Raw genomic sequence first — 13,612 nt, 5'->3', positions numbered from 1 at the left:
ATGCAAGGCAGCAAAGTTCTATAAAATTTTTCTAACCAATGAAACCAAATAAATCTTGATGTCTTTACTGTGTCCAAGAACAAAGCAATTGCTATGTAGAAAATTACAGTATCTTCACAAACAACTTCCAAATCCAAACTGACTCCAAGATTCGCCAAACTAATGCAAGCTATTAAGGGTCAATGATGACCATAAAAAAGTTATGTGCAATTTTGCTATATGTGAGTAGTTTTTACAACACAGTGTATACAGTGTTAACAAAATTACTGTCATGTAAGTTAAAAGCAACTTAAAGAAGAAAGATAAGAAAATAGCATCATATTAATTATTTTAAAAGGGCCAAAAAAGACAAAAATGGATCGCAATCCCACTTGCTTCTTTGTAACACAAAAGATAGTGCAAAAGTAACTTCTCTCTCTCTCTTTTTTTTTTTTTTTTAATTTCACATGGGACTGAATGCAGAAATGCCAACATATCACAAAGTTAAAAAATAAAACAAAACAAACAAACTTGCAAATAGTTATTAAGCAGTTTCAGCTAGACTTACCCCTTCAGGGACTTCCAAATGGAATAATTTTAGAGCTTCCTTAAAGTCTGCCTGAGAGAGAAACCCATTTCTGCTCTTGTCTATTTGTCGGAAATACTTGCCTAAGCCTGTTATAACACGAACTCCTCTTTTCCTTAGTGTCTCTCTGAGCATACCTGAGGATCCAGAGAACAAAATATTTACATGAAGTTGGCCACATGTTTTGGAGATGATTTAAAATAAAACAAAACCACAAGTACTTATGATACTGGTTAAAATGATACATCCAGGCTCTCTCACCTTCGAGAAAATGTTAGTTCAAAATGAAACTATCAGTTACTCAACATTTGAGTAGAAGTCATATAAAGAACAGCAACATCTAATAAACCATTAAAAAGGCCACAAAAGGAAAGGAAGAATGGTTTTCACTCTACATGTGCTCAAATTAAAAAACTGCTTACTTCCACTAGAAATGATTACGTATCATTATTCAACATAAAAAGCAATATACCAACATCATACTTTGTTAATACAAACTTTTGATTATGGGGCATAGAACTGCTCCTTCACTGTACAGAAATATTAAATAAATGTGGAAACAAGAACAAATACAAGTGATTCAACAAAATTGTTCCACAGTAATATCCACAGAACTATTTATATGGTAAAAATGATGGCCGTATCAAAATCTCTAGGTAGCAGGCTTACTTTATGGGTGTCCTAATTTCTCAGTATATTCTGTTAACAGAAGTCACCTGCTGTTATCCTATTATTTTTTCAAATTACTAATATTTACAATTATAAATCAAAATGGGGGAGGGGAGTTGTTTCCAGTAAAAGATGACACCCAGCATGTTAAAATAGGTCTTAAAATACATAAATGTAACCTTCTTCCAGGCCACACCAGCAAATGTTAGATACAATCAGATAATCGCAAAATCAATTTGTGTGTATTATGCCAGGAAAAAAAAAAAAAGGAGAATTAGAAGATAAAAAATTTTCCTAATTTATTAGTCAATGATTTTTCTAAAAGTAAATGTCCAAGCAGATTTTAGTGACTGAAGAATACATAAAAAAAAGGTTTAGCTACTGACAGTAAATACTTGAGCAAATCAGGAGCTGGTCAAATTCAACAGTTTTTGTTGATCACAGATTACAAAGATAATATGCAACAGTGTACAAATATCTTTCTATAATTTTAAACACAAAGATATTCCTTTGTCCAAAAGACCGTAGGGAGGAACCTGGTAAAATTCAGTTATGTATTCCAGAATATACTAATCAATATGTACTCACATATTAGTTAACACAATACTAAAGACTATGAAAAATAACAACTTTTCAGTATACAGAAATAATGGTCAAAAGAACTATCTAAAATTAACATAATATTACAAAATTAACTGAAGAAATGGGATTGTGTTTTGTATATTTTGCCAGTAATTTTTAAAACAATGCCAGTTTAACACAGGATCAGTGCTACACTTTAGCATATTTTCATAGATGTCATTACAGATAACATTTTATTGATTAGTCATAATTATTCTGTACAGTTTCCATGACCTTTAGCCAGACCTCTTATTTAAAGAAAGAAAATTAAAAGGTATATCTATGAGAGGATACAGTATTCTTCTGATTGCTTTATTCTAATATTGGATTCCAGTAATATTCATTGTATTAATTAAAATAACTTTTGTTTAATTTCATTTATACAAATAAAATCCTTAAAATTTCACTACTGTTCTTTGTATTTAGCTGTAAACAGAAAGAAATTAAAATTAAGTGGGTTCTAGTAGACACAAACCTTGGATCTTCCTGAAAACTTTGCTGTCATCAGTCTCTTGCTTGTCAAATTCTTGCTCGAGTTCCATTGAAGCAGCTCTAAAATAGACAAAATTCATATTGATTGGTGGATTTACATGTAATGTTACTGAATTAAAAAAAGCTGTAGTAAAAAACTTTTTAACTTTACATTTAATTCTTATGCTACCGTTATAAGCATAGTATACAACTGCTTTAGTTTGAGATGGCACACATGGAAGTCATTGCTCAGTAGTTGCAGGTATGCAGAAATTCTTGTCTGACAATATTCTATTAGCAGCTCCTCTACTAATTCATTAATCATGGATAATTCCTCCTGTGTGTAAAATCTCCAGAAAAAAATTTCAAGACTAAGTCCCACTCTTCAGCTCAGGCCACTTGAAGAATTTATTAATTAGTAATATTTTTTTTAAGAACAGGAAAAGAAACTTCTCTTTAGAAAAGAAATTTCAAAACTATACAATTTGTATCTTGAATCTCTACTCTCCTAGCAATGTAGTTAAATGCTAAGGGAAACTGCTAACTGAAAGAAAACAATTAGGTAACATTTTTTTTCCATCTGTTCCATGTCTTAGCTCCTCATCCATCACTAACGGGACACAAGGACAAAAAGACTATCATTGTTATTACCCAGACAGAAAAAGAGCAGAAAAAGTTGTCTTCCATGATGCAGACCAAGAACAGTATCACTTAAGGGACACTGGGGACCAATCCAGCAACATACCCCTACCAAAGAATACCTCTGCAGAAGAATAGAATTATTTAAAAATTTCCCTTAATCAGTGTTCAGATATTTCACACAGTGTCACCAATTCCTTACAGGAAGAATGGGTTCCATACTACTATTCTGATTCAACTTACTGAGGTATGCCCCGAACCAAGGAGGAAATGTTCTGGACATGATCCATCAGTGACAAGCAAGAGCAGTAAGAGAGATTTCCAGACCTTTTGACTGCAGTGACTGCACCTTCTCCAGGCAGCCTACAAACAGCTCCAATGAGAAACTGCCAGAAATCTGCTAAACAAAAAGTATGAAAAATCTGCCAGCTGAAGGAGGAACTCTGTTCAGAAAGGGAATGGACATTATACTGATGGAAGTCTGGCCAATTATTGTCTAAAAATCCCTTTCTCTGCTTTGTTCCTGCAACACAATACAATGGAATACTTTTAAGACGACTGTAATGAACAAATTATGGATTTCTAAAAGAAAAGAGAAAAACGCTTGAAAAAAGTTGATGAATGAGATAAAGTGAATGGGAGTCTCACACAAAAAAATATCTTGTGAGACAGCACAGAGAAACTTCAAGAGAACAGAGGTGCTACAAGTTCTTGTGTGGGGCACCTATTGCATATATTTCAAACACATCTTGAGAAACATGCATTTCCTCCACAGCCTTTGAACTAAATATCAATGACTAGAACAAAATAGCGACAAGACGATCAGACAAGAAATATGAAATGAATTAACTTTAAACTAAAAGGCTTCTGAGCACTCGTGTGACTTTGTTGTTAGCAATCTTGGGAAGCAATGAAAACAAAAATGTCTAAACACAGAATTGTTCTTTTAATACCCTGTTAAACAATAGGCTGTCCAGATTCTGACTGATTTTAACATCTGATGACACCCAGAAAATGAGAGTAACAGGGTGTCAAAAGAATGACAGTAGGCCTGTCACCCAGTTTTCTATTTGTTACAGGATTTTACCCACCCACTTTAAAGAAATGTTAACACAGGTGAAATCTTCAAGAAAAGATGTATTTAGAGACTGATGTCCTTTTAATTGGACATTGCACAGAAAGATAAGGCCTCCACAAAAAAAAAGTGTCTCAAATCAATAAATCAATTTCTTCAAGAATGTGCAGGTAATCAAAAAGCAGTGATGATGTTAATGTTAAAACCATATTCAAAAGTGTCCATGCTGCTAACTGTAGGTTATACAGACCCAGAAGAAAACTCTTCTTAGTTCAGGTGTCTGAGTAATAGATTTGGAGGGGAGGAGACACCTTCTGAAGCAATCACAGAGAAGTCTTAACTACTGAGTTTAAGGTGCTAGTAAAGCACACAAGTCTTTTCTTGCACTGGAGACTAAACAGAAGACTTTTAGCTTCGATTAAAGCCCGATTTGGAAAATACATAAGCCTTCTCATTTCAAATACAAGCTAATAAAAAGAAGACAGACAGGCATCTTTCCATGATATGGTGTTTTGCATCTTCTTCTGAAGAAAGCAGTATTAGCTACAGTTACAGACATGGAATCTGACTCCATAAAGACTGTTCTGATCTTCTGAGGCCATTTCCTTTTGCTTTCATTCATATAGGCTAACTGTAGGTCTGTCAAAATAAATGAAAATAATACTCAGAACTGTCAAAAAAAAGGTTTGTTTTCTAAGTACAGCTGTTCTGGCAACAAACAACAGCAACACTATAGACCTAAAACTGGATCAGCACATCTTATATGTGGTCTAGGAATTATACTTAAAAATTTGTGTTTTGTCTGGCAAGTTATTCACTCCTCAGAAGGACTTTCCGGGGCACATTTCTAGAAAAACAATTCACAGAAATTGTTATAAAGCATGTTAAAAAAAAAAATACTATGGAAGAACCTACTGGAAGAAAAAAAGTTCACTAATTACTTTAACCAGAGCAGGAAGGCAGAGGCAAAAGCACTACTGCCAACTTTATGCTGCTTGCTCATTAGTGCCTCGCCATGGAGTACTTCTGTCTTCTGAGGCCAAAGACTTGCCTCTCTGCTATCTATGAAGGATTTTCACCTCCTATTTGGGTAACTCGCATTATGCAGTTTGATCCCCAAAAGCTTGTCTAACCCAAATCCCGTAAATCCATGGGAAGATAAAGTCAACAACCAACTACAGAGGACAGCTCATCCTCTCTAAAACACATCTAAAATACAAAGGATTCATGATCTGTGATGGCAGGGCATAGGACCTCCTGAAAGCCTGCAACAGACTATCTGAGCAGGATTCTCTGTGGTTTTAGTAATGGGGGACAAGGACTCACTTCAAGAGTTTTGTACCAGAGAAAGCAGATGGTTAGATTTCAATAATCCCCCATCTCAGAAAAGAGAGACAGACTTCAAAATCTAAAATCTAAAAGAACGCACTTTAATTTGAGAGAGGATAAAAAAGAAGCAATTTGTTCTACCATGGGTAGCAGAAAATCCAGACCTGAATTATGACCTGAAGAGCAGGTCTTGATTACAGAGCCTTTAGAGGTAACACTCGATCAACTCCAAACTCTACAGGTACCAGATTAGCAAAGAATGAAGGAAGCTATGTAACAGAATGATATGCTTCAGAGATGCACAGTCTTATATAAAACTATCCAAAATTAAGTTGTATTGTTTTCCATTTCATGGAAACCTTGCATGGAGGAAACAATTAACAGTAAGCATCATACAACTGTATATTTCTATAACCCATTCGATTGAAATTTACTGCTTTATGGACTGTTAACTCACTATGGCTCCTCTGCAGAGCTTTCAGTGTAAAGCAATCTTAAAGTGAATATTACTGTAAGCACAAGCTTCATTTATCTAAGCACTTGCAAAAAGAAAATAATAGTTACATTATTCTAACTAAAGCAGTCTTTAGATAGTGAATGTATTTAACTGTGCCTCTGTTATTGCTGTTCCTACTCTAGAAGGGATTGGAACATCTGGCATATGAAGAGAGGCTCAGAGAGCTGGGACTGTTTAGCCTCCAGAAGAGAAGCCTTCGGGGAGGATCTTATTATTCTGTATAAATACCTGCTTGGAGGGAGTAAAGATGACAGAGCCAGACTGTTCTCAGTAGCATCCCGTGGAAGGACAAGAGGCAATGGGCACAAATTGACAAACAGGAAATTCCGTTTAAACTTAAGAAGAAACTTTTTCACTCTGAGTGTGGTTGAACACTGGAACAGGTTGCCCAGACAGATTGTGGAGCCTCCATCCTCAGAGATACTCAAAACCCAACTGAACACAGGACTGGTCTACCTGCTCTTGTTGACCTAGCTCTGAGCAAGGGGGGTTGGACTACAGAATCTCTAGGGGTCCCTTCCAAACTCAATCATTCTGTGATTCTATGAAAATTTATATCTTGTAACATCTACTATAGGCTGACTCATCACCAAAATTTGATTCACCAAGCTCCAACTGTATTTCCAATTCTGTTAAATAACTTCCATGTTCAGGCAACCCAGTAATATAATACATTTTCATACCAAAATATTACTTGTGTTAAGAACCAGCATACTGACAATAAAACCCAGACACCCCAGAGGAAGACACTGCATTCCCTAGACAGTTTACTTCTATGTAGATATTAAGATGAGAATACTATCTACAAAAATAGTGCATACTCAAAGATTACCCCTTCACCTAACCATTTGAAAAAGTTCTAAGAAAATCCCATCTTTCAGACTGTGAAACAATCTAATTTACCAAAACCATTTTGACAGAAAAAGTACAGAAATACTGCTCCAAAAGAGCTTTTCCGCTACATAAATGTATTATCTCTGAACTGTATCAGCGTCATACCTGCATTCCACCGATCATAAAAGAGAGGAAATGCACAAGGAGAAAATAATTTTCTCCCTATGACAACAGCCCATCCTCTTGGGAAGAGCTATTTACAGACGTGAACCAGTCCTCTTTCAGTAGGAAAGGGGGAAAAAAAAACCCAAAAAACACAAGTACAGATAATCTCAGGGAACAACTAGGTCATATATCCCAGTGAAACACACTGGGATCACTCACATCTCGTTATTAAAAAGTTAACATGTAATTTGAGTAAATGTCCAAATCAGAAGCTTCACTAACTGATGGCTTACTGTACACACTGAAATTACAGTGATTTAGCAGCCAGAGATACACTTGAAACTACGTTCTTCATAGTTCTTTGCTACAGTAAACCATACTGGTGAAAACAGGGACACACTCAGCCACGACAGTCAAACGTTTTGTCAGTCATGTTAAATTAATGCAAACAGGGGTTGAGGAGATACTAAATGGTAATGATCTGTGACCTTCAGATTTCTCATGTAGGTATTGTTAATTATAGCATATAATAGAAAGATAATTCTATTTCTTCCTCCTCTTTGTTTCCCCTCACTTGAAATAAGGGGAAGGAGAAAACCAGCAATATTAACACCTTAATTCTAAAGATATCTAATACCAAACAATATCAAATTATTAGGTGTCAATACTAGCCCTGTGCATTCTCTACTCCAACTCTCCCAACATTGATGGGCTGGATGATATACAGGAGCAGAGATAATGCTCTCAGGACTCATTTTCTTCTTCATTAGAAATGCAGAATTGGTGCTAGAGGCAAGCATCATCCTCTGTTGCAGTAAGGAGCACACCTCTCTTTCCACCGAAATACTAAAGCAAAGAAGAATTACAATGTACAGAGAATTTCAGAGCCTTAGGAGAAGAGCGGGTGAGAAAAGGTTCTGTTGGAACATAGGGTTCAGTACCTCAAAGGAATGAGAAAGCAAATGAGATGATAAAATAAGATGACCCAGTGTTTGTAGTCTTCATGTGGCAATATCTGGAGAATGAAAGTAAATGAAAAATGAAGGGAAGGGGAAGATTAAAAAAGAGAGAGCGAGCATGCATGAGAGAGTGCACGCACGCTACAGTCTTTCCCCCGCCTCTGTTCAAACACTAGCATTATCATGGCTGACTGTATCATGTTAGTTTGTTTGAAACATAAGTGCCATAAAAGATTCAGTGATACTGTTGATTGCTTAAAAAATTATTTTTTTCCCAAATGTAGCACTTTAGTTCATCATGTAAAAGTTTCAGTACATGACTTGTATACAAAAAAATCTGACTTCAAATTCTAACACAGCAAACAGGATAGTTTCATAATTTAATTAATTCTTATTTTAAAATTACCCCTTATCATTCTAACAAAATACTGAATTACAGAACATCCACTCGCATCCATTATTTTTTCCTCAAAAACAGCCTAAATGTAGAATTTTTAACAGTATAAATAATATAATGTTAGAAGATCCAATAAAAAAACAACTAAATAAACTTTTTTGTACGGCAGGAAGAGTAATTTGAAAAACAGTTAGCTGCACTTACTTTAGAAAATCCATAGCTGCTTTATCAATACTTGTCACACGAAGGGTGAGAATGGGGTTCTGCTTAACACTTTCTGGAAGGTTATGATCAGCACTTTGGAAAGTGAGGTTAGCTCCCTGAGGACAGAGAATATAATGAATCTCAAGCCCATCATACGTTTTGTAGAACATGTTCTGCAGATCTTTCAGGAAGTATAATTCTTGGTATGAAATGACAGAAAAGTGTAGCTAAGGTCAGCTAACCTTCTTAACAGAGCCTTTCTAGCACTAAAAAAACAAACAAACAAGCAAAAAACAAAAACAAAAACCCAGCTGCAGGATCCAAGATGATACTCATTACCTTCCACAGAGGTTTGTCTAGTAAAGAGCCTACTGTGGCCTAATTCACAGCTCAGGAATGCGAGACTGTAGAGCATCGTTCCTTCAAAGCCAGGCTCTACTTTTCTGTTTCTCTTCTCCTTTCATTGTTATGGGATCCAGAAATCACTGGGCCACAAAAAAGAGGTTCAGGTAGAAGGTGCTACGTTGATTCTATGACAACAAACTCCTTTCAGACTAGAAGAAACCCTCCATGGCTATTTTAAACAACCTAAAATCAGATTTGAGAGCTACAAACAACTAAAAGGTAGCCATCCCAAAGTTCAAGTCATACATGCAATGTTTAAATATACAGTAATTCTTTAAAATTACTGGATTTCACTAATAAATTCTGAGTAAAAACACACTAAAAGTAATATACAGTCCTCAATATAGCCCCTTCTAAGTATTAGAGATTCTCCCCTTCTCTCCAGGTTGAGAGCAGGGGACACCTTACATTTACTCCAAAGTTCAAGAAGCTATTTGGGTTGGGAGAAGAGGGAAGGAAGGGAAGTGGAGGGAGAGAAAAGCAGCAGACTAAGAGCAAAGAACCCTGAGAAGAATCACAAAAGCAGTAGCTCTAACTGTAATACCATGCAGGCTTCGGCTGTAAAGTCTCCAAAAACCATAAAGTAGTAAGTGCAAGTCTGCCAGCCACCTGAACTTTGAGAGACAGTTGTACATCTTAATGTCAGCCCAGAAAAACAGTTTGCAGATATGGGGATTTACAAATAAACCACCATTCCAAGGCTATCAAACTCAGTAACAGCACATCTTCTGGATGCTTTAAAGAAGCATCTCTATCCAGAACACATTTTAATCATTCCATCTGCAGGTTGCAAACATATCAATAGCAACCATAAAAATTGTCTAAATAGCTGCAACCACCATACAATAAAGTCATCTATTTCATCTTGCAAACTCTTACATGGTAGCCACATATAAACAGTTAAGAGAAGGTAGGTGATTAGACAAAATAGAACACAACATTAGTTTTTAGAGTTTTATTTTCATATTCAAATACCTCATTTACACTAAACTTAAGATTAGTGGGGGAGTGAAAGGCTGAAAACTCAATGGAAACATCCTGTACCTGAAAAATTGCTTAAGTATTTATAAACCAGGAACACCTAACCCACAAATCCAGCAGTACAGAAGATGCAATATCATTTACAGTCACTGATGAGATCAGCTGGTGGATGAAGTCTAGCCTAGTTTAAAATGCTCCATTAGACAAAGCCTTGACTTTAGATATTATATATTCAAACGATGTTTCAAACTAACACCTTTTTGCAAAAGTTTCTTTTCAAAGCTATTTCTAAACAGCTGGTGGTAAATCTCCTCAAAGTTTAGGTTAAAACCAATTACCCTACAAATTTTCTCAGGTTTAAAAAAATATCTATTCAATCATTCCTTAGTGTCAAAAGTGCCAGCAGACCTTGCAAAGATTCTTAATTTTGAACAAGTACTTTAGTCTATTTCAACTTCAAGACCCTCCTGTCTGAGTTGCTCATTCTGTCACTCTTTAACGCCTACAAATCCTTCACTGTCTGCAGTCTTATGCCCTCTAGTGGTCAAAGTACAAACTACAGTTTAATCTGAAGACAAAAGTGGAATCTCTAAACGTTCTGACAGCAAAATAATCCAGATTCCTGGAAATCTTAAATGGGAAAAGCCTACTGAAATTAGCTGAAAGTCTTCCCCTCAAGGCTAGATCACAATGTGCAACTCTAATATCTAGATATTATTTCTAAATCATCAACAAAATTGGTGTATGTGCAACAGAACAATACTTACAATATAGAAGTCACTAAGATTATAAGCTTTTCCCTTCTTTTGTCCTTGCTGGTGTTGATAAACTCCCTTCTGAATGAAAGGCAAGGCATTTGTTCTGTGAAATAATTCAAAACTGATCTTAAAACAACCGAATATAGTTAAGCCTCTTAGATTCGTTGTAAAAGATAACACATCTAAGTAAGATAACACAGTCCAAATAACTTTTTAAAAGTGACTTATTCTACCTGTTTTTTCCAAATTGCCGAAATTCATACACGGTAATGGATCTGTCATATGCAAAAAAAAATCCAATCAACTCTCTGCAAGCATCACGACCATTTCTAGAAGGAAAATTGAAAACCACCTTTAGATTTTTGCATTTATACAAATCAAGTTCAACTCAAACAGAAATAGCACTTCTATTTTGAAACACATATTTTATGTCCAGTGTTGCTTATTGCATAATCCTTTTCTTTGAAAGAGATACCTGACTCTTTTTATTGAAATACTGTGCAATTCAATCTGTAGATTTGGACACAAGTCTTAATTCAATATTCTTTCTTTATAATATTAAGAACATCTATCAAAACTGCATCTCTAGTATACCAATGTAATTTTCATTCATTAACTAAAGGATTACCTAAATCAGGACTCCTACATTCATTGTGGTATACGAAGCGATGTGGCTGAATCCTGAGCTGTGTCTAACAAGTAGGGTATACGGCTCAGTGCTTCAGAAAAGAGTCACTTACAGAGCTGAAGAATATGTTTGTATCATCCCCTACACAGTTGAGACCAGTTACAAAGATATGCTAAATCTGCAAGTTTTAATATGTAAGGAGTTACAAACAAGATACAAAGTCATGCTTTTCATCCACAGTGGTTGCCACATATTAAGATAAGGCAAAAAAAAATTTAATTAACTAACTGAGGTGCAATGGTTAAGAGCACTATTCTACACAATCCCTGTGTCCTGCACAGAGCTAAGATGGATATAATGGTAACATCACATTACTTAAGCATCTTAATGCTGTGCAATGGGACTGTACAACCACTAACAGTCAGCCACATCAAAAGCTGTATTTATACATGTGTGAATATACACCCACACAGCACATACTTTTTTTCCTAAACACAGGGCTCAGAATGAAAGGTTCAGTGCAATTAATTATTTCAAGAAGGTAAAGATCATCATTCATAAATTCATAGAACTGAAAATCTTTATAAAATTTGTGATTACCTTGATACAATCCTACTGTCAAAGCGTAGCTTGTTAGAAAGCATGTTTTCAGTTAATCCTGATTTGGTCTTTATTCTGTGAAAAGAATTCAACGTGTCAACACCTATATGTTCACAAAGCAATATCACATGAAAATCAACTGTTTCAAAACAGCAAAAAATGTGAAATATGGTATCCTTGGCAACCTGGCTGAAGAGATGATCCCCTGTAGCTGAATTAGAAAGTAACTCAGTTGTAATGTGAAAGGCATTCTGCAATTATAGCATACAACTGTTCACCACAGAAAAGCAGAGTACATCCACAGAAGGTATGGGTATGAATGGGATATTTTGTTTAGATACGCTGATGTCTAGAATTAAACCTCCACCATGCACCATGCTCCTACCACATAATACATTTTCTTGCAGAATATCCATGTGGGGTCTTCTTTACCCACCTAGATACTTTATATCAGCCATATCAGTATAGATCACTATTTCCAGAAATGAAGATATGTCCATGTGATGGATGTAAGAGACTGAGATTGGGGGATTGCTCTTGAAACCAGTTTTTGTTGCCCCCCTCCCTTTTTTTTTTTTTTTTTTTAAAAGAACACAAATAAAACAGAAACTTGTTGAGAAAGCCTTCAGAACATGGTATTAAAATAAGCAAACTAGAGATGTTTGCCTGCATGTTGAGACAGAACAAAACAAAAATAGGAGATACACATCCATTTCATTATATAGATCAAAATGTTTTCTTGTTTTTTCTCAAGCCCTTGGAGTAACCATTTCAATGCTCACAGGCAAGGAATGACATTTAAATGCCCATACAGTTACCTATTTCAGCAGAAATCAAAACATGAAAGAAAGTATGATTATGTTGTGAAGATCTACATCAGCATTTGCTAATATATATTTATGCAATTTTATGCACCTTAGGATGGGAATCTAAAAAAAAAAAAAAAAGTTGCAAGCACACAGCCAACTCAAAGGCAGCTGGCAAAACCCTGTAATGGAGAACAGCATCAGTGTGAGCTTAAGATAGTACTCCCAAGTTCTACAAATACTCTGAATCAATCATTATATACTGAGAATCCACAAAAACGGTCTCAACAGGCAACTACAAGCACAGGGAGCCTACAAAAAAGGATTCGCATGAAGCTACTGGGTCCAAGTCAGGAACGAAACACCAAAAAAGGCATCAGGGATATTAGGAAAAGATACCAAATCACTATTGGCTCTCCTGGGACAGCCCTGGGAGGAGCCAGGAGAAGATGTCCACTTCTGTGAGTAGACAGTTTGGGTTCCCCTGCCTGCCTCTGTGCTTGTGGAGATGAGCACTTGATGGTCTGACCACTCTCCTGTGAAAGGCCTGGAAGTAGCCAGGGCAGGGTATTATTCAAGTTCCCTCACCTGTCATTGTCTCTCTGCGCTCCTTTGTGCTGGTAGAGACAAGCTTTTATCACATAACCTAGCAGGGAAGACTTAACAGAGCCCAAAATAATCAAAAAACAGAGCACAAGAATGTATTTCTAAAGAATGACCACTAGAGAAAACTTACTTTGTTTCATGTAGTGTTCTTTTTCTAAAACGCAATGGTGCTGTCCCAAGTCCTGGAAGTCCATGAGATGCCTGATCAACATCAGCACGTGCGGATTGCTCTGGGTCACTTATAACAGCTCTAAACAAGAGCAGGGAGAAGCCCTCTGCATATTAGTAAGTAATAGTAAGTATACATTTCAGATCTCACATATTCTTACTTAAAAAAAAAAAAAAAAAAAAAAAAAAAAAAAGGAGAGAATAATGCAACAGTA

General features: G+C 35.9%; 1 protein-coding gene across 1 annotated transcript in view; it reads right to left on the bottom strand.

The window, feature by feature from the left end:
• The window catches only part of CAPS2 (calcyphosine 2), a 34,871-nt gene that overhangs the window by 4,683 nt on the left and 16,576 nt on the right, over window positions 1-13,612 (bottom strand). The window contains exons 8-14 of the mRNA XM_013947287.2: window positions 13,360-13,479; window positions 11,818-11,892; window positions 10,823-10,918; window positions 10,599-10,692; window positions 8,446-8,561; window positions 2,331-2,407; window positions 548-702 (exon numbers count right to left, since the gene is read on the bottom strand). Coding sequence (XP_013802741.1) covers window positions 548-702; window positions 2,331-2,407; window positions 8,446-8,561; window positions 10,599-10,692; window positions 10,823-10,918; window positions 11,818-11,892; window positions 13,360-13,479 — 733 coding nt within the window. The remainder of the gene's footprint in view (window positions 1-547; window positions 703-2,330; window positions 2,408-8,445; window positions 8,562-10,598; window positions 10,693-10,822; window positions 10,919-11,817; window positions 11,893-13,359; window positions 13,480-13,612) is intronic.

Source organism: Apteryx mantelli, chromosome 1 (genome assembly GCF_036417845.1).
Source record: "Apteryx mantelli isolate bAptMan1 chromosome 1, bAptMan1.hap1, whole genome shotgun sequence".
Classification (NCBI taxonomy): Eukaryota; Metazoa; Chordata; class Aves; order Apterygiformes; family Apterygidae; genus Apteryx; species Apteryx mantelli.
This window is presented reverse-complemented; position numbering and strand designations above follow the sequence as displayed.